The sequence below is a fragment of the Lathamus discolor genome, chromosome Z (genome assembly GCF_037157495.1).
Source record: "Lathamus discolor isolate bLatDis1 chromosome Z, bLatDis1.hap1, whole genome shotgun sequence".
Lineage (NCBI taxonomy): Eukaryota > Metazoa > Chordata > Aves > Psittaciformes > Psittacidae > Lathamus > Lathamus discolor.
Window position 1 is genome coordinate 65,701,989 of NC_088909.1, and position 25,423 is coordinate 65,727,411.

The following is a 25,423-nucleotide window of genomic DNA, read 5'->3' on the forward strand; positions in this document are numbered from 1 at the left end:
TGTTACATATTTATGAAGTTTGCAAATCCTATTTAATTATAATGTAAATAATAGGATTGTTTCATATAAAAAAACAAACCAAAAAACAACTGGCTTTTAAAATAAAGCAATTACACTCTCAAGTGAATACGAACACATTTTGATTCCAAAAGCAACTTCAATATTAGGCTGTTAATCTTCTATTGATTAAATATAATAAAAGTTATAATCCTAGGAAGCAATAGTAGATTTAACCTGTTGTCGTGGTTTAAACCAATCCACACAGATCGTCCACTCAGCCCCCCCCGACCCTCCCCACTCCCGGAGGGATGGGGAGGAAAATCAGGAGAATGTAACTCCCACGGGTTGAGATAAGAACAGCCCAGTAACTAAGGTATAACACAAATCACTGCTGCTACCACCAATGATAATATTGATAAGAGAAAATAACAAGAGAATACGATACCACCGCCGAACGAGTTCGACCCCCCCGAAGAGCCAGAGCCTGCCCCTTCCGGGTAACTTCCAGTTCCCCCTCCGGGCATGACGTGCTATGGTATGGAATACCTCTTTGGCTAGTTTGGGTCAGGTATCCTGTCTCTGCTTCCTCCCGGCCTCCCTCGTCCCCAGCAGAGCATGAGACTCACAGAGTCCTTGGCCAGAATAAACATTACTTAGCAACAATTAAAAACAATCGGTATTATCAGCTCTCTGCCCAGGCTGGAAGTCAAAACACAGAGCTTGCACCAGTTACTAAGAAGGAACAAAACGGCTCCTGGTAAACCCAGGACACCTGTGCATAGCTAAAGGAAGATAAAACAACTTAAATTACAAAAATTATTTAAACCTTTCACTGCCTTTGGATTACTGTCTGTGACAATACTAATCTAGAGAAAAATATGGCTTAATAAAAGTTTTTTTCCTTATTTCAGTGATGGATGATGGTTTGGAATTGCCACTGTCATTCATGCATCCCATGGTAGATTTTATCATTTTGATCTGCTAGCTTGCCAGATTTCCAGAAAACTCTTTCTCAGTGCATTTGTTTGAAGGAAGAGGCTTAGGCTTGTATGATTATTGTCCTGCTGGTGAAAGTGCAAAACTTGGCTATTATCTTTCATTTACTCCTGTTCTTTAAAACAAAGGCAAAAGAAGGGCAACTTAATGTGTAACCTTTCTCTGATGCCAGTATACTCTTTTTTCCTGTCTTGGCTAGTGTAGAAATAAAGTTACTTTCAGATATTCTGAGCTAAAAAAAGTTTTTCTGTAATTAAATAGAACCTATGGGAGGTCACACTCCTCTGAAACAAAGAAAATTTGATTCCAATGTTGAATAGATACAAAGAAATCATACATCTTGGATTTACTCTAAAATAGAAGTAATTACAATAAATGAAAATTAACTGCATCTCTTTCCAGACAGTCATTATTTTAGTTTAGTACACAGATTAAAACTAACTGAAGAAAACATTTTGAACTGTCACATTAATTTGCGTGTTGTTGAAAAGCAAGAGCAATTTGTAAAGGACTAAGGCAGGGGCTGAAAGTGAGGGAACCCAGTGAATAGATTTTTCAGCATCAGTTAACTGTATTCTTTGCATTTCTTGAAGACACCAGGTTGGTGACAGGTAACTACTTAAGTGAATGATACTACTTTATTTGACAAGCGTGTACTCTTCTAAGGTTTCTCCACCAGCTATGGGACTTAATTTTTACCCTGTGTCTTCATTTTTGACTCAGATCTACACAAATTTTAATGCGAAAAAAGATCTGAAATAAAGGTTTTCTGACATGCTGTATTAACAGGTTTTTGTTGTGGGTTTGGTGGTTTGTTGTTTGTTGTTTTGGGTTTTTTTTATAATTATAGAATTATCTCTTTTCCAGGCTAAATTACTGCCAATCTAATTAAATGATATATGAAATAATTCCTTTCAGTATCTTTTAGAACAACAAAAGTTTGCTTAAATTTTTTTGCTTGCCATTCTTAGATCTTTACTGGTTTTCAGTAAATTTTATTAGATGTTATTACTGTAGTGCTCCAGCTTTGTGTGGTTTCACATGAAGATTTATAACCACTCTTCATTAAATTATTTGATATCTTACAGTCTCTGCAACCTCTTTTCATACTAAGAAAATAAAAGCCTTCTTGAATCTGTATTAAGGTGTAATGGAACATAGCAACTCTTAATAAAATAAGCTGTGTGCCAGAATCAAATTTGTTTTGTGTCTGAAAAATGTGAAATTCCTCAAAATCAGTAGCCATATTCAAATAGTAGTCATACTCAAAATTGAGTAGCCATAAAAGATGTTTGTAATAAAAATTTACATTTTGAAGTTTCTCAGTAGGGGAAATTATTTGCAGTGTTCACATAGTAAAAATCAAAACAAACCACCCAAACTAAGAATTTTCAGAAGGACTTCAACTCAAACCAATAGCTGGAAGTGAAGACAGGTCTTGTAACTATCTGAGTATCTCCATTATCACTTGGCTTTCTACTAGATATTTTATATAGTTAATATGGGACTTGTCTCCACTTATCCTGTAGTAAACTGTGTGTATAAATCAGAAGCAATAACCAATCAGTAAAGTCAGTCTCCATCCGTATAATTGTACTTAATGTATCCAAAATCCTTTAGTCTTGTATACAAATGTAACCTGTTAACGCCTGTTAACTTTGAGCCCTGCAAGATCTCACCTTAATTTCTGAAATGAAAGAACTTCTCTAACGTTTTATTTTAGTTGTGATGTTGAGTGCTTTTCAGGAAAAAATAAATATTCAAGTTGGGAATAAACTAACGATACCTTAAGTGACTGCAGGACCTTTTCATACAGAAAATACATTCAGAGATATGGCTGCAGAAGGCCAAATAATGATTGAAACAGATCTCATTTACTCATAACAGAAGTCAGTGCAGTCATAACTTTTATTTTTTTCTCCTGCTTATCATCTCAGCATAGGGAAAACAGAAAATACTTTAGTGCTTTAGACCAGATAGCTGCTCTGCTTTCATAATTTAAAGCAGGCAGGAAGTTGGTGGTTTGATGACCTGAAGATTCTCCCTCCTTAGGGGGATTTGCATGACTTTGACATGTCAGTTCTAGACTTGCATTCCTGGTATGAATGTTAAAGGGAAGCCTACAAGGTTTTTGATAGCCAAAGTCTTTGCAGGCACAGTAAAAGAAGAAAAATTAGCAATGTTATCAGATTATTCTTGTTTTCTTTAAACAGTGTGGATGTAACTATGTAACTTTATTACGTGAGGCAGATGTTTCTGGTTATTTCATTGTGCAACAAGATTGGGTGAGAATTAATTTAGTTGAAAATTGAAGGTTCCAGAGAATAATAATCTGCCAATGCCATATTGTGGCCAAGAAAAGCAGAAAATACCATATGGAAAAAGAGTGGCTGAGGTGAAACTTTCAAATTTAAATCAGGTAAAATATCAGAATATGATAATGTAAATTTTTACTAGTTTGATTTCAATTTTCCTAAATTTAAAGATGGTTAGACTGAACTGGAAGAACATAATGCCGTGATGCATGTTAGGCTACTGTTTGAATGCAGTGCCAGGCACACAGCCAACCTCCACTGAACTTGTGCACAAAAAAAAACCAACCAAAAAACCAAACGGTAAGTCCTTATTGTAACACAAATTTTACCCTAAACACTGTTTCAGTCATAGTGCATAGACACCATAATTTGAAATGGGCTACAGTGCACTCCTTTTCTTCCCAGTGCGGCATTGCATGGCTTCTATTTGAATTTGAATAAACCTTTATTGTAGTTAGAATCCTATACTTATCCCTTCCTGAGACAAAGAACTTTTGTGTCTAGGGTATGGTTTCTTCAAGTAATGTCAAAAAAGGATGAATAAAATGTTTTCAAACCAAAATCCTAAACTCACATTCTATTCAACATGACATCTCTTTGTCACCCATTCACTACCTGACAATATAGTTCACAAAAAAAAAAAAAAAAAACAACCAAAAAAACCCAGGTATGGTTTGAATATTATAGATTTGTTCTTTTAAAGAAAACATTCCATCAGTTCAAATTCTTCAAGTCAATTTAATAAGTCAGCTGGGAATAAGCTTTCAAAAAAAATCTCTGAAAGGTTTGCTTAATAATTGAATAGTGAAAATGTTTATGAAAAAGGAAAAAAACAAACCCCAAATGAACAAACAAAACAAGAAACTATTTCCCTGCTTTTTACAAGTAACTTATTTAGAAAAATAGAAAATTAACAGTGTGTAATGAGGACCTTACTCTCTTTTCCTTTCATTCTGAGCCCTACTGTACATTATCCCCATAAACTAACTGAAACCTGACAAATTCAATGTATGCCTACACACCGTAGTGCAAATTTGTAGAATGTAATTTTCAGTTAATTTGCCACTTAAATCTGTGTGCACTGTTACGTGGAATCATTCAGTAGTTTGAATATACATTAGGAAGCTTCTTTATTCAGTGCGACTTACTGTGTTAGAGCAAAGGGAAGATATATTTAATATAAATGAGTGGTTAAAGTCCTTACTCTGGGCTAGACTGGCTTGGCAAAGCACAGTGCCACTGTTCTTCTTTGAATGCAGTGCCAGACCCTGGCAGCTTCAGCAGAACTTGTAAAAAAAAAAAGAAAGGGAAATTATTATCCAGATCACTGTTGAAGCCACAGTTCTAAGATATGGTAACTTAAAATGCGCTATGGTCCACTTTTTTCCTTCTCTGTGTGGCATAGTTCCCTCTGCTATGTTTTACTCTGAGAAATAATGCCACCGGTTTTATAGCAGTTTTCATAAGATAGACTTATGAGTGGTACATGAAATTATCTGAAATTTCTTACAAGTAATTTTGTCTCCATGTTTCATTTAGATTAGTAGCAGTGGTAGTAGTAGTAGAAGCAGTAGGAGGAGTAGTATCTGGTTATTCAGTTAGAGCAGTGTTGAACTTCAGTTTAACAGACAAAATTGATTGCAGAGATTTTCAGAGAAACATTCTGAAGAAGTATAGCATGCACTGAAATTTTCACTGCTTAGCACTGAGATGGTGTGAGTGAATTTGTAAACCTAGTGGGTTACAGAAAGGAACATGCCTTCCTTTGGCCTTCTTCCTGGGACACAGTTGTGCTCTTAACCGCGGATAGGAATTTGCCAGCTAGTAATTTTCCTATGCCTTCTGCTCTTTATTGTTCTTGGATTTTATCTGTGCCTACTGGGCTTTACACCAAGTACTGATTTGTTTTATTTTAGAGAGTTACTAACTATTGAGGATTTATGAAAAATGTATTTTAATTTAAGTGAAATTTGTGGCTAACTCCTAGAAAGTGCATTCGTGGATAGGGTATTGTATATCGCTTATGTTGTTTATAGAGACTTAAATGATACATGGATAAACCTGTGTATACAAGCAGTTTTATCTACCCTAGATCTCTGTGTACAACTGAAATTGCTAGGTTTTGTCCCTGCAAAGCCTACAGTTTGAGGCTTTTTATCTGTGGAATCCACCATGGTATTATCATTAGTCACATTGTTGTAGAATATTTTCTCTTGGAAAATGTGGAAAAGACATTACTGATTCAAATTAAACTCATCAGAGAAAGCTCAATCATATATACTGAATAGACAAAACCTACAGGTTATTTCACAGTGTGCTTAGGAAGTAGCTTAGTGTATATCACCTCAGATTCACTCATACCAAAACAGAGTAAGTGGATAATCGTAGTTAGGTGTTTTTATGTTCCCTAGTGAACTGATAAACACTAAATAACCCATGCAGTCCAAAATACATTTGTGGTAGCACATTCCAGTGTTCTGCTTAGAGATTGGAGGGGATTTTATCTCTTTGGAGCAAAGACCTGTTTACTAGCTAGTCAAGTAGAGATGGTAGCCAGCTTAGCAAAGAGATGTCTGGATATTCAAGGAAGCAAAACAAGGATTATTTTAGTTATGAAGAGTCAGCCCAAGAAGGGTATGTGGAAGATAGATAAAATTAAGTCTTTCTGGATCCCTAGGAAGCTTTGAAGACAAGTTTGTCTGTAAAAGCTAATAAAGCACTCAAAGAGGGGCACTGTAGCCCAGTCACTGGCAGAGTAGCTCTCTCCAGCTGGTCTTTCATAATTCCAAACAGGCAAGCCTTGAAATTATGCAAAAGTTTGAAAAACAGTAACTATGCTTTTTAAGGATTGATAAGCAAGGTAGCTGAGTAAAAAGTGAGAGACAAAGAGAAATCTGTTTAGTGTTAGTTTGTGTAGACTCTCACTTTTTCATAGAAAGAAATTGTACTAACCTTAATTTTCCCCTTCTGCCTTAATTGAGAGATATTTTAATGTGGTTTAAAGTACCTGGGTAAGAGCAAGATTGTTTATGTATGCATGTAGTTTGGAACACTCTAACAGGTATGTTACAAACTACTTCTTCGAAAACATGCAGAAGGTACTAGTGTTTGAATTTACTCCAGCTGAAGGAGCAGGTGGAAAAATGCCACCAAAAAGAGAAGTTTGTTCCAGAAATAAAGTAATTGAGAAGTCACTCTAGCATACAGTGACATGCAATGAGGTGTACAAGCCTAAGCTTCTAGATCTGTGAGGAATGCAAAATGTTTCTGTGGTAAGTACTTCTACACAAATATATATATATTTATTTTAGTTGTACCCATAAGTAATTTACTATAGATAAATACCAAAGTTATATGGAGATACTGTGTCTATTCAAGATTTCCCATGGTCAGAGCCCTTCTCATTGTCTGAAAATAATTAAGTCTGCACAGGCATTCTTTTGAAATACAACACTCTCTATAATTCTGTATGTAATAATCTAGGTGATCTTCCTATTTTATTTTTTTTTTTATGTTTTCATTACATCTGTTTAATGAGGCCAGACTTCATCATGCATGCCAGTGAAACTGTCTGTTACATTGTTTATTATGCAGTGATATCAGACCTCAGTAGGTCCCAATTATAAAAAAAAAAAAAAAAAAATAAAAAAATCACTGATGTGGTCCAGGCATGTCCATGCATTCTAAAAAGCTCATAGAATCAGTTTATTCATTGTTGGCATTTACAAATTATAAAGTGATTAACAAACTTGTTGGTGAAAAGGAGTAGTATTTGGACTCTAATGAAGTGATAGTGATAGTTTTTGATGTCAAAAGCATCCTTCATAAAGATTTGGATATAACGTATAAAGGCAAACTGGAGTAATAGAAAATGGGTATTTTTGTCTAGTACAGGACTCAAGGATTTTCACTAAAATCTGAATATGTAAATGACATTAAATAGAAATCCATGATAATTATACACTTAATAACAACCATGTGACCTGCTGCTGTATAAGACTTTGATTAAAAGTGTTGCATTTTATGTCATTAACGTAGGGCATCTTAAATTGAACTAAAAACTGTCTCAATGCCAATCGCAAAATGTGTGGCTGTAATATCAATAGACTGAACTTTGCTTAAAAGGATGACTTGTGGAGATGTACTTCATTCAGTCCTGTCTAGTCAGTGACATATACTGGGATCAAAATAACTTAATTAAAGATTATGCAAATAATTTAAAAAAAAACCCAAACGAAAAAAAACCCAAGGTAGGTAGTCATTAATCATCTCAGTTGTCTGTTTACATAGTCACAATGCAAAACACTGTGTTTCCTACTGAGAAAAATGAGGATTGATTAGCATGGGTGTACACTTGTTTTGTACCAAATCAGGTTCTGTCCATTTATTGGGAAACTATCCCAAGTACTAACCTAAGAAATGGTTAATAGGCCCTTATAGAAATTTTTTACTAAATAAGACCTGTGTAGTGCCATGGGCAAATGTTTGACAAATACAATATATGATCGTAATTGAACAAAGAAAACATGAAAGTAAATAACAAAGGAAATAAAGAGTAATATTGGGAATCAGTTCCCTTTCAATGCACAGCATGGATTCTCCTACCAATTTCTGTGCCGGTAGCTTCCGTCCAAGAAAAATACTCAAATGCTGACTGGTCAGAATAAGCCTACAAAGTGATAAAGGGACTGGAAAATAAGACTCACAGAATAAGACTGAAAATTGAAGAGGTAACCTGATCACCATTTATATTTACTTGTGCTTGAAATGATATAACTAATAGTGAAGACAGGAGATTCTTTTTCTTTGTATGGAGGCAAGATAACAAGATTCAAAGGCTTACAACTGTAGTTAGACTTAAGATTTTATCTTTGAATTCCCGTATCTGAAAAATATATATTATTATCTAGCAGTGGTGATATTTAACATGATGAAATTATGAAGAAAAAAGTGAATTTACAGTATTATTAAACACAATTATTAGACTGTGTGTGTATGTATGAATTATCAGCTTTCTGTTCTGTTTCTAGGACAATTTTTAGTCTGTAAGTGGATTCAGTTTGGTACTGATTCCTTTAATCCTGAAATCCTTCTCCGCTTCCTCCCCCTGCTCCCGGAGGGATGGAAAGGAGAGTCAAAAGAATGTAACTCCCATGGGCTGAGATAAGAACAGTCCAGTAAAAACCACACAAAATCACTACCGCTACCACCAATAACAATAATGATAAGGGAAATAACAAGGGAAGAGAACGCAACCGCTCACCACCTGCTGACCGATACCTAGCCCAACCTGAGCAGCGATCTAGCCCTTCCAGGTAATTGCCTCTAGTTTATATAGTGGGCAGGATGTGCTGTGGTATGGAATATCCCTTTGGTTAGTTTATATACACTTTCTTGTTTCCTCTTCCTACAGCACCGTAACAAGAACCTCTACTGCCTTCAGTATTCTCAGACTGCTTGTGTCTAATAGCTGTGCTAGATATTTCAAGCAAGCCTTGAAGGTGATGGTCAGGGGCCATTAATATTAATTAACTAGTTCCCTTCCTGCCTTTGACCAAAGAATCAGTGGAAGTCACTAGTGCCATGGTGGAATTGTTTCACCTTGGAACTTCCTTCTTGGTTCTTATCCTTCATCCAAATAAATTGCTCCTAAATTATACTTCTCTGATACTTGTCAGAAGATTTTTGATATTACTGTTCTTTGCTCTGAAACGTCAGCTTTGGGAATGGAAGGCAAGTGCTTTGTAGTTGAAAAGCTAACTAGAGTTGTTAAAGTCTAATTAAACAAATGTAAGTGATTTTGTCTGAGATGCTTTAAAAAATAATTTAGCTAAGATATAAGGCTTGACAACAATTGTCTCAAATCAGTGTGATGAAGAATGACCCAGCTGTATTGGTCTTGTAATCAATAATTCTGTTTCAAGGATTCCAGGCCTTGTGTACAGAATTGACTGTGAAATCTTACACTTCTCTTGCAAAGTGACAATTTTATCAAAAAACTGGAGGATTTTGTTTCAAATTCAAGAAAGGATCAGCCTTACTGTGAAGATTTATGTCCTTGATAAATCATTCTTTACATTCCCTTTACATGTTCCATCCGTGGAAATGTTGAAGGTCAGGCTGGACAGGGATTTGAGCAACCTGGTGAATGGAAGGTGTCCCTACTCATGATGGAGTGTTGGTACTAGGTGATCTTTAAGGTCCTTTCCAGCCCAAAGCATTCTATGATTCTCTGGGTCACAGAGAAACTGTTGCAAAAGCCTAAAGGCTTTTTTTTTTTTTTTTTTTTTTTTTTTTTATCTTGAGCAAACATCTCATCTCTTTCTTCTTCCATCCCCTTCCAAGACATAGCTGAAATCTATTTATGAAAACTCATGTTTAAGCAAACAAACCTCACACACACACACAAAATCAGTCTGGGCTAATCACCAATAAAATTTCAACTTTAAGGGTTGATGTTTTTCAAAGCAGTAAGCAGTTGAAACTTTTCTAGTGAGTTATTTTTAAACTCTTAACTACAAACAGGCAGCAGTATATCAAAGATAAAGAAATGTTTGGGTTCTCTGGACAAAGATATCTTATATCTGGTCAGGAAACAAGTGGAAGGGGAAGCATATAGCAGCAGCAGCAGCAACAGGCCAGTGTCATATGAGTGAAATTGCAGAAGGTCTGAAATTAACCGGATCTGATTGTCTGTAAATCTGTTAGCTTGATTTCTACTCACCATTCTTATCCTCACTAATAAAGAGTTCATCATGATCGGGCTCAGCATAATGGTCAATACCTCTCAGCAAAAGAAGGAGGGGGGCATATCTCTTTTTATCTATGTTACATGAATCTCATTAAGTTCAATTAATCTTTGGAAACTAATTATAAGCCTGCACATGGACTGAAGACTAAATTGTCACAATTAACATATTTAAAGATGCTATTAAGTAAAGTGAGATATGTGCTTAGTCCTAGGGAAAATTAAGTATCTTCTGTTGAAAACAGTAAGTAGGCTTGAGGGTGTTTGGTCTTCACAGCAATACGAAAATGAAAGCTTTGAAGTTTAGACCTAGCCAGTAACTAACTACCATGCAACTGCTGTCACACATCTTCCCTTCCCCCCTCTCTGAGCAGCATGGGGAGAATTGAAAGAATGTAAATGCCATGGTTAAGAAAAGAAATCTGATAATTTAAGTATAATACAAAATTACTACTAATAATAACAATAATAATGATAAGGGAAATAATAAGGGGGAAATAATAAAATCAAAAGGAAAAAAAATAACAAACCAACCAGCAATAAACACAGGTGATGCACAACATAATTGCTCAACACCCAGTGGCTGATACCCAGCCTGACCTGAGCAATCGATCCCTTTCGGGTAGCTTCACCACGTTTATATACCGGGCATGACATGTTCTGATATAGAATACCACTTTGGCTAGTTGGCTAGTTTGGGTCAGGTGACTTGTCTCTGCTCCCTCCCAGCTTCTTGTGCTCTTCCTCACTGGCAGAGCATGTGAGAGACTGAAAAGTCTTTGATCAGGGTAAATGCTACAGAGCAACAACTAAAATACTGGTGTATTATCAGCATTGTTCTCAGACTAAAGCCAAAACAGAGCACTACACCAGCCACTGGAAGAAAAATAACTTTATCCTAGCGGAAACCAGAACATAAGTATCTGTTGGAGGGTAGTTTTTCCAGTACTTTTTTGTTGTTGTGTTTTAAGATTTTAGCAAGTACTAATCCTGTTGCTACGATATGATGGCTCTTACTTTTAAGAGCCTTTTTTCGTGAAGTTTATGGTCATTTGTTGAAATCCGAATGTGTTAATGGCAGCAAAGTTGATTCTTCCTAAGCACTGCAGCATCACTTGCATAAGAAAGATGAACATTATTAAACTTCTAGAGACTCTTAGAGTTATTATTTCTTATATTCTGTTCCACTAAGACTGCATTTCCAGTGTTCCCTAGCTAGTCTATTTGTCTGATGTTTAGCTGTTTAGTTTTTCCTAATTGAGGAAAGATTGCTAAACTTCTTTGATCTGTTTTTTGTTGTTGTATTGTTTTATTTCCATGTGAAAAATATTGAAACATATTTTTATTTTTTAACATTAAAATTATTACTTTGCTTGTTGGACATTCACTATGTTCTGAATCCTTGATAAAGCTGAAGAATTTAATATTTTTTAGGGAAGTCAATCATTATAACCTTTTTTCTTTCTTTTCTACATACGTCCTTTACATGTACTTTTTTGGACAACTATAAACAGAATCTTGATTGCATATCAGCTTACAGTAACTAAGAGCTATGATCTTGACATTTGCTTATTTAGACTAAATTTGCACTCAAAATTACTATACGTGCAATTCTGTGAGTCTCTATTATGGACCAAGCTGAAAAAATAGACGACAAACAGCAGCCTGACTGTTAAATTCAAGCTGAAATACATTCTTGACATTGCAAAAGAAAAAAGTTTTATGCTTGTAAATGACATGGTGGTTTTTTTTTTTTTCACTACATGGAGTTAAAAATATATACTTACGCATCCTGAAGAGTTAAATCTCCTGATGTTCCAGAATTCTACTATTTTTATTAATATTTTATTTTTTATTTTAGCAAGGTACTGCTTAGGTCTAAGACACAAAATTTATTTGATTGACTATAGTTTATCTATAACTAACTATAGTTGATCAAATAAGTTATAAGCATAAACATGATAACTGCTTTACTAGATGATATCCTATTTGAACTCTATTGTAGATCATATGGCATGATCTAGGTAAATTATGGTAGTACCGTTGAATGAATAATTTCTTGGCTTACTCTGAATTTGCATGATGAGATAGTTTTTGAAGCTGGAAGAGAAACTGTAGGCAAACTTTTTACATGCAACACTTAAGCTTTATTCCTATAAAATGACTCAGTTGCTTTATAAATTGGATTAAATCTGGGCTGAAATTATGGTATTCGGAAAGGCATGCCTTACATAACCTGAATAGATTTTTTGCATTTGGTACTGTATTTTTATTTATGTATTCTTCCCTCTGGTTACACGTCCCTTTTTTTTTTCTTTTCAACTAGGTGTTTTTTTTTCTAATCAGCTTTTCACCTCTAATTCCCAGAGTAATGTCTTTCTGTCCTTTTGAATACTACTCTTTTCAGACATTGTTTTATGAACAGCAGCTGTTACAGCTCATGTCAACATACTGCATTAGCCAAACCTAGCATTTCACAATTATTCCTCACTCTTCTCATTGTGCAGTTTTACAATAACTCTGTAGGCCTGAGTTTGGTTTTATTTGCCTAAAGGTCTCTACATCAGAATCACATAACTAAATACATAATCTTTCCTTCACAAAGCCTAATTTGATACCATATTTTTGTGCATATTGCAGAAACCTGTGGTTTGTTTACATTTTTTGTATTCTTAGCTGTTGTTTAGGATAGAAAAAAAAATCACAAAAATCTAATAAAAGTTATATGATGCATACATTTTAACAAAAATTCTTTGGTTTAAAAGTCATATTAGAATAGATTACCTAAGTTTTCATTTAGCTTGGAGGATCTATACAAAATATCCCTAGGAAGCCCTAGATTACTTTCAGCAGTAAGGTCTGTTTTGTTGTACTACAGAGGAAGGGTGCCCAAGAGAACTGACAACCTGACCAGCAGCATGTGGGAAAACACTGAACTCAAACACTATTTCATTGTGTAGCATGTCTTCCACTTTAGGTAGAACCATATAGAATTGTCTTGCTGCACAGATTATGTTTTCATTTGCTTTTATTAAATTTGAGAAACAAGTTGATACTGACCATCTGTTCCTGCCGATTTCTACAGAGCATTTTGGATTTAATTACAGAATTTTTGCAACTTTAAGTTACATTGCACACTGTAAGCTGCCACAAGGACATGTTTTAAGCTACATGTGCTAAGCAATAAAAATACAAGTTGATACGAAGTTATTTTCCTTGAATAAAGCATAGCAGCTGTTGTGAAATAAACGTGTAATTATTCAGTGTATCTATTTGAGATACATTGCTCATTTTTCTTTAATTACTACTGTGTATTGTCAAAAACATGTCTTGCACTGTTAGATGTTAGATAAAGCCTTGTGTATATTCAACTGCTTATGCACTTATTACAAAATGATATTGACATAAATTATTATAGCATATGATTTATGATAATATAATTAATGTGTCATATACATAATTATGTAAGTGCTCAATGATTTTTTGGGAATATCTCAAAAATATGTGTATTAGACCATCTAGGCAAGATAAGACAGTACTGTTAATTCCTTTTGAACTTGTACATTAGGATCATAAAAGGTGAAAAGTGTAGTCTGCAGAATCAAATGATATTAAGGCTTCCATCTCAACCATCCAGCGGAAAGTTTTTAAATTTGAAAGCTTTAAATGTTTTTGAGGTGTTTTTTTTCCTTAATTAAAAAGTTGTGAAGACCTAGACTCAGGAGTGTTGTAAAAAGCGTGTATCTGCTATTGTTTATATGCTAGTACTTGTATTAGTCACCTGGTAATTAATTTAGTAACACATGCCCCCCTTCACCAGAAGAGTAAATTTGAAAATATGAGACATACAAAAATGATGACAAATTTTGCTGTATCCAGGTCTGGAATCCTCAGCACAGGAAAGTTGTGGACCTGTTGGAGTGGGCCCTAAAAACGATCACCTCTTGTATGAGTAAAGACTCAGAGGATTGGGGTTGTTCAGCCTGGAGAAGAGATGGCTTCAGGAAGACCATATTGCAGCCATATTTATAAGGGGGGCTTATAAATAGACGGAGAGACTTTTTAGTAGGGCCTGTTGTGATAGGGGAGAAGCTAATGGTTTTAAACTGAACGAGGGTAGATAAGAAATAAATTTTTTACAATGAGGGTGGTGAAACACTGGAACAGGTTTCACAGGGAGGTTGTAGATAACCTCATCCCTTGAATCATTCAGCGCCAGGCTGGACAGGGCTCTGAGCAGCCTTGTTTAATTGAAGATGTCGCTACTCATTGCAGGGGAGTTGGAATAGATTGTCTTTAAAGATCCCTTCCAACCCAAACCCAGTGATTCCACAATTCTGTAATTCTAGATCATGTAGATAGATTTTTGGGAAAATACCTTTCTATCATCTCCTCTTGTTTTTCATTTTGGTATCTAGGCTTACAATGTAGACTTTGCAGTAGAAAAAGGATCAGTGGCACCTGATGTGCTCCCTTGCATCAGCAGTGTCAGTAGCTCCGTGTGTGGAACACGTCATCATACACTTCTCTTTCTGGTATAGTTTATGACTAGTAAGTTCTTTCTATTTTTGTGCTGCAAAGAAACCTTTCACTAATAATATTTTTTTAGGACTTACCTCTGCAATGCATTTTTCTATAAGATGAAATCTTGTTTCCTGTGTTTTTTTTAATTCTTCTGTGGTTACCAGTTGCACAATTTTCCCAGGTATCATACGCTCCTTCACCATTATAAATCTAATCTGAGGATAATGAAGTGAAAAATGAGACAACAGAGAGTAGTTATAAAATTTTGCAGTTTGTATTACAGAAAACTAGAGCAGGAAATAAACTCATAAATAATAATTTTGTTTATTCCTCACATGGCTGAGGTACTTCTAATTGGTAGAAATATAATGTGTAAGTATTCATGTAAGTAATTATGTAAGAAGTATGTAAGCTTATCAAACAGATTAAAATACCCTCTTGTTTGCAGTGGCTAGATAATTTATGGAATTTGATAGAATTTCTTACTGAAGCATGATCAGTATTAGGCCTTCTCTTCAAGAAGAGTTTTGCTTAAGGAATCAACTGAACTAACTTCATGAAGAAAACTGCTTTTGAAGGTGGTCAAAAAATTCCCTTGAGACAATCATATAAGTCTTGTTGCTACTTATAAATATCCATAGTTATTCAGCAGAAACTCTTAATTGTCGCTGAGTCACTTAAAAAAAATGTTAATTTATATTCATGATTTTGATAGTGGAAATTTGGTACGCAAACAAAAGGGTTAGAAGAAAAAGGACTCGCCTGTCTTGTCACTTGTCAGTTTAATTCACAGAATGTGTTTGTTCTAAAAAGAACCATTTCATAAAGACTGATAGTTTACATAATCTCCTCTGATTTTCTAAGCAACAGATGCCAGCACAGTATAGCTAGGGGAAAGCTTTGCTTACACTTCTAGTGTTTGAGAGTCAGTCTTCTTTCAGCTAAAACTAGAACAAACATTGATTCTCAATTTATATTTTTCAAATTTAAATGAAGAATGAACACATGCCCTGTATAGTAATTGAGCTGGGGAGACATTTAACATCCAAAGTATTGATTAGCATTTGCTTGCTTATGCACCATTGATTGTGAACTGCAGTTAAGTCTTCTTTTTCTGAAACACTCAGGTTTCATTCTGCGTGATGTTACGACTCGCATACTAATAACTTCAATAATGATTTTGTACTGTGTCTTTATCAAAATGCGCATACCACTGGCAAAGCAGAAGATTTTCCGTTTCGTTATTCTTACAGTGCTTAAAACAGATAATACTTTTGATTTAATTTGGTTCATGGTTTCATTTGAAGAATAGTTCTATTAAATGTGATTGATTGCACATTAAATGTGACTGCACAGACTTGTGCTGGCATCACGTCTAAAGAAAATAACATGTGTTGAGGTTGTAGCTTTATGTTACAACCAGGACTAGGTTAGTTTGGACATACAGGCAGCTGAAGAGCATACGAAATTATACCTTGATAAACTCATGAAATACTGGGTAAAAAAAAAAAAAAGTGCTGCCTCATTACTGTTACTTTCATGTATAATAAAGCAATTGGAAACACTTAGAGATGTAGTATTCTGAGATACAGGGTTGATTCAGATATTTTTTTAGAATTCTCTTTGCTCACAGTTCTAGTAAATTGTGTTCATTGTATTAACCTGAATGTGATATTTTTCACTGGCAGATAATTGTGATGATCAGTTGGTGTCTGCTTTGCCTCAGTCGTCATTCAGCAGTTCATCAGAGCTGTCTAGCAGTCACAGCCCTGGATTTGCGAAGCTTAATCGAAGAGAGGGTGAGTGTGTTTTGTTGGCTGATTGATGTTATTTTGTTTATAACTATCTTTTCAATTTGTATCTGTGCATAACATTGAAATGATAGTGATCATATTCTGTGTTACTGGGTATGAAGAGAGTTACATTTGTTGTTTTAAGGAGAATTTGAGGGTAAAACAGTCTCAAAGAATTCATTTTGCCATGTTAACTGAAGTTTGCATGTTAAAATTATACATATAGACACTTGTGATAATTTTACTAATTTTAGTGTAGGGCATTGATTCTATCTGAACCCAAAATATTTGTGTGATTTTCCAGCATAAAATGTAGACAGCTTTGGATATATACCTGTGCCTTCTCAAAAAAGAAAAAAAGAAGGAAAAATTTTGTGTCATAACTAGATAATAATAACATAAATAATCTCTTAGAGGACAAACAAGTGCAAGCATAGGAATGTTGTTGTATGTTATTCTATTAAAAAAAAAACAAAGGTAAATGTAAATTCCATGTGGAAAGTCTAAACCAGATATTCAGGAAATATTTTTTTAAGCTATATTCTCTTTTTTCCTAACAATTTATAGTCTTGATTATTGTAATTTTATTTCTTCACCAGCCTAATATATTATTATGATTTTTCACTGACATTGTGCAAATTGTTTAACTGGCATATAGTCCAATTTTTTACAAAATTGAAGGAAAATTTCCTTGGTTATCGTATCTTTATACCTCCACATAGATTTTCTCAAAGTTCTGTATCATTTCAAGTTTTCTTTGATATAGTTATTAAACATACATTTGTAGTATTTATGGTCAATTACAGGACAGTTTCTTTTGTTAAATGCATTTAGTAGCATTGTTTGCTTGTTTGCTTTTTATTTTTCTGCCACGTAGCTTAAAGTTTTATACCCTTCAGTCTATGGCAGAAGATGTGGAGATTACCCATTTTAACTGAAGTTTAGTGATAACTCAAATGTTCTATTTTGTGTCAAGGATACCATAGCAATGAGAAATTATGTGTTTCTATTAATTGCCAAATTGCTGTAAATATTATTTCTGTTCCTAATGACAGAGTCTTACTATACTTTCTGTGTGAAGAACATCTATTCTGAAGTTTTTTGACTGTATCTGCTATGTTACATAAAAATCTGTTAAAGAAAAAAAGAATTTGAACTGTCAAGACATATAAAATTAATAAGCATTATGTTCAAAAGTGATGGAAAAAACACATATAAGTACACTGAGTATTAAAAAGTTTGAAATACCAAGGAACCTCAATTATCAGCCATCAAGTCATCAAGTAGCCGCGAGCTCAGTCATTGCTGCAATAACAGTCCTGTCAATAACAAAAGATTTTTTTCTTCTTTTTTTAACTCAGCATATCACCAGGATTCTTGGTCTTAACATCACAGCGCTAATCCGAAGGAGGAAACATGGCTTTAGGAAAGATTTCATTAAAATGAGGCAGTATGGCGTTATTTCAACACAGTCCCTCTATGTTGCCATACCTAATACAATCATAGAATCATAGAATAGTTAGGGTTGGAAAGGACCTCAAGATCATTTAGTTCCAACCCCCCTGCCATGGGCAGGGACACCTCACATTAAACCATCTCACCCAAGGCTCTGTCCAACCTGGCCTTGAACACTGCCAGGGATGAAGCATTCACAACCTCCCTGGGCAACCCATTCCAGTGCCTCACCATCCCCACAGTAAAGAATTTCCTCCTTATATCTGATCTGAACTTCCCCTGTTTAACTTTTAACCCGTTACCCCTATTCCTATCACTACAGTCCCTAATGAAGAGTCTCTCCCCAGCATCTGTATAGCCCCCCTTCAGATACTGGAAGGCTGCTATGAGGTCTCCGTGCAGACTTCTCCAGGTTGCACACCCAACTTTCTCAGCCTATCTTCATAGGGGAGGTTGTCCAGTCCCCTGATCATCCTCGTGGTCCTCCTCTGGACTTGTTCCAGCAGTTCCATGTCCTTTTTATGTTGAGGACACCAGAACTCCACACAATACTCCAAGTGGGGTCTCAAGAGAACACAGTAGAGGGGCAGGATCACCTCCTTTGACCTGCTGGTCCCGCTCCTTTTGATGCAGCCCAGGATACAGTTGGCTTTCTGTGCTGCGAGTGCACACTGGAGGCGGCTCATGTTCATTTTCCCTTGACCAGCATTTCCAAGTCCTTCTTTGCGGGGCTGCTCTGAATCGCATCTCCACCCAATCTGTAGCTGTGCCTGGGATTGCTCCGGCACAGGTACAGGACCTTGCACTTGGCATGGTTAAACTTCGTAAGGTTGGCACAGGTCCACCTCTCAAGCACGTCAAGACATCACTGAAATATTGTGCCTTAGGCCACAATCTAATCTTAATAATTCAGCAGTAATACAGACAAAAAATCATGCTGGTTACTCAGAGCCATTCAAATACATCCCGTTGCCCTCTAAAATTTAATTATTATTTTTTACACTGGTATATATAGTTGATAAGCATGTAAATTAAATCTTAAGAATATTTTGCAGTGCTGAAAGCATTCCATTCCTGAATCTTCACAATTTACTGGAACATTTGCCGTGTACTGATAGATGTACGTACTGTATAGTGAAGAAGGAATATCACATGTTATTTCATTATCTTAATTTGAAAAGCATGAATTTCTGTTTTGAATGAAGTTGTGATATTAAAGAAAGTTCTACGTGTGTCCTGGTTTCAGCAGTAGCAGTCATTTTTCTGCTTCTTAGTAGCTGGTGCAGCACTGTGTTTTTGACTTTTCAGCCTGGGAACAACACTGATAACATCAATGTTTTTAGTTGTTGCTAAGTAATGTTTACTCTGACCAAGGACTCAGGCTCTGCCAGGGAGGAGGGGAAGCTGGCAGAAAGCAGAGACAGGACACCTGACTGAAACTAGCCAAAGAGGTATTCCATACCACAGCACGTCATACCCACTATATAAACTGGGGGCAGTTACCTGGAAAGGCTAGATCACTGCTCTGGTAGGGCTGGGTATCAGTCAGTGGGTGGTGAGCGGTTGTATTCTCTTCTCGTATCATTTCCCTTATTATAATTATTATTGGTGGTAGCAGTAGTGCATTTGTGTTATACCTTAGTTACTGGACTGTTCTTATCTCAACTCGTGGGAGATACATTCTTTCGATTCTCCTCCCCATCCTGTTGGGAGCAGGGGGAGGAAGGGGGGGAATGAGCAAACGGCTGCATGGTTCTGGGTTGCCAGCTGGGCTTAAACTATGACAGTGTGTTAGAAGGACTGCCTTAATTTGACGTAATATGTGCTTTTAGGATTTTAACTAGCACAGCACTTCACATCAAACAGTATATTGGTCTTTCCAGAAATGTACATTTAATAACTTTTTCTGTTTGGCTCTTTTCATGTGCTGTGAAGTTGTCTGTACCATATTAGAATGCATTTTTTAGGTTTATCATTTCCTTCACATTGCCCTGTAGAGCAGTCACGCATTAGAATTGCTCATAGCTTTACATCTGCTATCTTGCCATCCCATGTAGACACACAGCAGCAGTTGTGTAATGAAGGGAGAAGATTGCTCGCTCTCTGCCTTCTCATTCCATGTACCTCAGGTTCACAGTATTCAACAGAGTGTGGATTTCAATGTCTTACTTGTTTGTCATGTTCGAATATTTTTTGGTTCAGTACCTTCTGATGAAACAGGGAAAACCTGACTATATTTGTAGGTCCATGCACATGAAAATTTTAATTGGTTGAAACAAAGCAAGTGATTATACATGCATTGCTATAAACAAATGAGTTTAGTCACACAGAAAATGATTGTTAAAACATATATACTTTAAAAAAAATCTGTTATTAGGAGAATATGAGTTGGATTGTTGTCAGTGATCTCATGGAAACAACACATTGTCTGATAATTGTAAATGGGTTTGCCTTTAATACAGATAATTTTCTACTTTGAATGAAAAATACAGAAGGTTGTGTTGTTATTGAGGTTAGGGTCTTCTGGTTTTGGCTGTAATGAGATCAACATGTCATGCTTTTTGTAGACAAATTCCTCTCATTCATCATTCCAATCTCACTGGAAAAGATTTATTAATGGGAATGTGAACCATTATGCACAAAATGCGGGCCTTCTCTTGGATTAGTGAACTTTAGCAACTTTAGCAGTAAAAAATTCAAATACAGTTGCAGTACAAGACTGCACATATTGATGGAAGAGTCTTGATATTTGGGTAGTTAAATGAGCTGGACAGGGATTTGGCTATGATAGCTTTGCCCGATATTCACACTCACACTTGATTAAAAACCAGCAGAAGAAAATTGAATATAGAAGTTGTTAAGTAGCCAAAAAAATCTGGTTTACAGCTTTCTCTTTCCCCTGAAGTAGGAAGAAATCCATGTATTTTAATTATGCTGTCAGTTTACATTGTTGGATTTTCAGAAGCAGCCTGGAAAGTTGAATGCGTTAACAGCTGCTAGATCTTTTTTTTCTTTGGTGTGTATATAGAGCTTCTTTTGGTTTTTTTTAATAATCTTTCCCTTTCTATTTCACTGAATATCAAATACACCTTATTGCACTTTTTTTTTTTTTTCTAGTGTAAAGAGAATTTAAAGGATAGTTTATTCAATATGGTACTCTAAGTCCCACCTTTTTTTTTTTTTCTTTGTTTTATAAAACCCTACTTTTTAGTCCCTTTTTTGGGAATTCACACTAAGTATGCCTAAATGGATAACTGAGTTCTACCTACATGTAGTTAAAGAAAACATCTAGGAAACAATGCAAGAAAAAAAGAACAGAAGAACATATCTCACACAGTAAGAAGAAACATCTATTTTTGGCTTTTTTTTCTTTTTTTTTTTTTAAGAAGCAGTTTAACTTTTATAATCAAAAAACTCCGTAGCAGCTAGGTTTTTTAGTCACCAAAAGATTATTAGAGCGAGCTTACCATCTGTATTTCATTAGTATGCAGATAAAATTCATTAAGGCTAATATTTTGCTTTATTGTAGAAGCAATAATAAAATGACTAAGCTAGACTGAAAAGACCCAACTTGATGGTAATCATTGGGCTTTTATAAATTAACAGCAAATCTAAGTTGATCCAGCTAACATCATGGCTTAGATTTTTATGACTTACCTGACTTTAGTAGATGCATGTGGATAAGGGAAAAGTGATGATCTCAATCTTTTATTTTTAAACTATATAAAATAATCAGTGGTTACAGTGACTTACGGATAAAAGACAAGATGATATGTACTGCTATATTGTCAGTGAAATTCCTGTACCATTCAGTTTCTTTGGAAGAAAACAGACTTCTTTTTTTTTTTTTTTTTCACTAGTGCAATGATTAGAGCTTTCAGAGGGAACATTGCCATCAATCTCTCAACATGTTAACTACAAAATTACTTTTAATACAATGTACAGTTTCACATTTTTGATAGAAAATGCTTTTAACACCTCTTTTAAACACCTTACAGAAAATACATGGGCATACATGAAAGTTGTATACAGTGTGTATATGGTATACTAGGTGGACTACAAGTTTTAAGAAATTACCAAGTGTATACCAGTTTCAGTGAAGGCAGGATTTGAAGCAGTATTATTTCAAAACTGTCTAAAGTTTTGTTTTGGGTGGGGAAGGAGGAAGTGAGGGAAGGAGAGAAGGAAGGAAGGAATGAAGGGAGGGAGGGAGGAACAGAGGAAGGAAGGAAGACAGGAAGGAAGGGAGGGAGGGAATGAGGAAGAAAGGAAGGGAGACATGAAGGAAGGAAGTAAGACAGGAAGGAAGGGAGGGAAGGAGGGAGGAATGGAGGAAGGAAGAGAGGGAGGAAGGAAGGAAGACAAGAAGGAAGGAAAGAAGGAAGGAATGACGGGAAGAAGTGAGGGAAGGAAGGAAAGAATGGAGGGAAGGAAGGCCGGAGGGAGGAATGGAGGGAGGGAGGGAAGGAGGGAGGAAGGGAGGAAATGAGTAAGTAAATATGATAAAAGATTTACAAATATTTTAAGTTTGCAGAGCACTGTGCTTTCATGATTATTTATTAGTTAGAAATATTCATACTGTTATTCCGATAAGCTGAATTCCTGCTCTATCATCAAAATTTGTTCAAGCATAACAGAGACTAACAAAAATTTTTGTCCACAGCTATTTCATGTGGGAGAGCATCTGTGAAGTAGCAAAATTAAATTATGGTGAAATGCACAGAAGGAACAAGGAAACAGTAATAAGGGTATTTTATTGTTGATTTTTTTGTGGGGGACTGTTTTTCCACCTGAAATGTAACTATGGGCATAGAAAAGAGTGAGACCATTTTTCAAAAAAAGTTTGTAGAACTACAATATTCAGATACTTCTGGAAGCAAACTTGAAGGGGATGCGAGCAAGTTCAAGTAACAATTTATTTCAGAAATCAAATTTGCTACAAGTCATGTATGCTATCATCTTTGTTAAACTCAATATAATAAAAAATAGATATCTAGATCTATCCTTAATTGATAATTTGGGGTTAGATAGTTTTAAAGTATATGTTTTTGAAAGTTTAGATAAAGGCTAAATTTTGCCAAAAATGTGGTATCTTTTAGAGACATATAACTGAATTTAATTCTCAAGCCTGCTTTGCAGTAATAAATAATTTAAGACCATACCTCGTTTAATGTTTTGATGGATGGAAAAACAGATCATAATTGCTGATGCATTTGTTTTTTCTCAATTTTTTCCTTTCATGTTCAAGTTGGGGAACAGGGGCAGAGTTTTTGGTTTGGTTATTTTTCCTAACAAATAAAAAGAACTGAAGACCATTTGTCTATTGCTAGATGGGCCAACATCCCAGATTTTGAACAATTTCCTACATCAAAAAAGTCAGGAAGTTTTCTATATGATGGAATCTTGACTAATATCAGTTGTAGCGCAAAGCAAATTTAAGTGTCTTAAATTCCGTTTTTAAAGAATCCTTACATTTTTCAATTCCAAAGGAGAATAATACAAACCCATGAAAAAGTCTTCCCGCCACACCCCTAAAAAAGTTCAGAGACTAATTTGGCAAAGGAACTTTCTCTAGCTCTGTCCTTTGAAATATTTTTCCTTGCTCTGTTAGTGCCCAATTTGCTAGCCTATAAGATAACATTTTTCTCTTTTATGATCATATTCATACTGCTGTTGTGCTGGGATATATGCTGGATGACGATCAAGTAGTGAGGTGGATCGAGAACTGGTTGAAAGGAAGAAGGCAGAGAGTTGTGGTCAATGGCGCAGAATCTAGCTGGAGGTCTGTGACTAGTGGAGTTCCTCAGGGGTCGGTGCTGGGACCGGTGCTGTTTAATATTTTCATCAATGACCTGGATGAGGGAACTGAGTGCACCCTCAGCAAGTTTGCTGATGACACAAAACTGGGAGGAGTGGCTGACACACCAGAAGGCTGTGCTGCCATTCAGCGAGACCTGGACAGGCTGGAGAGTTGGGCGGGGAGAAACTTGATGAAATTTAACAAGGGCAAGTGTAGAGTCTTGCATCTGGGGAAGAACAACCCCATGTACCAGTACAGCTTGGGGGTTGACCTGCTGGAAAGTAGTGAAGGGGAAAGGGACCTGGGGGTCCTGGTGGATAGGAGGATGACCATGAGCCAGCAATGTGCTCTTGTGGCCAAGAAGGCAAATGGCATCTTAGGGTGCATTAGAAAGGGAGTGGTTAGTAGGTCAAGAGAGGTTCTCCTCCCCCTCTACTCAGCCTTGGTGTGGCCGCATCTGGAATATTGCGTCCAGTTCTGGGCCCCTCTGTTCAAGAAGGACAGGGAATTGCTTGAAGGAGTCCAGCGCAGAGCCACAAAGATGATTAAGGGAATGGAACATCTCCCTTACGAGGAGAGGCTGAGGGAGCTGGGTCTCTTTAGCTTGGAGAAGAGGAGACTGAGGGGTGACCTCATCAATGTTTACAAATATGTAAAGGGTAGGTGTCAGGATGATGGAGCTAGGCTTTTTTCAGTGATATCCAGTGATAGAACAAGTGGCAATGGGTGTAAACTGGAGCATAGGAAGTTCCACATTAACATCAGGAAGAACTTCTTTACTGTAAGAGTGACAGAGCACTGGAACAGGTTGCCCAGGGGGGTTGTGGAGTCTCCTACACTGGAGATATTCAAGGCCTGCCTGGACAAGTTCCTGTGTGATGTACTGTAGGTTACCCTGCTCTTGTGGGGGGGTTGGACTAGATGATCTTTTGAGGTCCCTTCCAACCCTTGGGATTCTGTGATTCTGTGATTCTGTGATACTACTGCCATGCCAGCTCAGCGGAGTGAAGAGCTCAGAATTCTGAGGCTAAATTAACTTAAAGACTTATGCAATAGAGGCATTCTCATAAATACCTTAGTCACTGTTTTTCTTCAGTGTCAGAAGTGCAGGTAATTAAACCAAATACTATCATAATCTTTACAATATGGTGATACATCTTTAGACATCTCAAAGATACAGAAAATCCTATACTAAGCCACTTCAGAAAATACTACATAAAAGCTACAAGTAAATTAGACTCTAACAAGTCTAATTTACTTCTCTAAAAAGTAACAAACTCCTTGTGTTGACTGCTGGCTAAAGTAGGTCTAACTGATGCAAAGTAACTTTCACCTGTCTCGTCTTTTTGCTATACAAGTGAGTAGAAATAAAATATCCATGAATGGATATTACTTTTATTTTTTAAATGAAAACCAGTATTAGAAATAGATGTAATAACTTAACCTCACATATATATTCAGTAATTGCCTTATGTATGCAAAATGGACTTATATATTTTCATTCACTTTTTTAAACTTTCTATCACAATCTGCACCTACTTAGAAGATGAATAACTGAGGAAAGGTTTTGAAGTGAGATTGACAGTTAAAATCCTATTACTTAGCAGTTTTGAACAAATTTCATTGGTCTCCTGGCAAGCTGAAGAACAGCAGTCTCTGTCCAGTGTTTAAATATTACTTTGTTTTTCTTCCAAAAAAGAAATAATTTATATCCTAGATGAATAATTTTCAGTTACAGATATTGTATGTAAATATTTAGGCAGAGAAATTAGTGTTAGATAGTGAAAATTAG

General features: G+C 35.9%; 1 protein-coding gene across 1 annotated transcript in view; it reads left to right on the forward strand.

Moving 5' to 3' along the window:
* The window catches only part of CNTNAP4 (contactin associated protein family member 4), a 225,895-nt gene that overhangs the window by 24,086 nt on the left and 176,386 nt on the right, over nt 1-25,423 (forward strand). Inside the window, exon 2 of the mRNA XM_065661351.1 lies at nt 16,272-16,382. Within this exon, the coding sequence (XP_065517423.1) occupies nt 16,272-16,382 (111 nt within the window). The remainder of the gene's footprint in view (nt 1-16,271; nt 16,383-25,423) is intronic.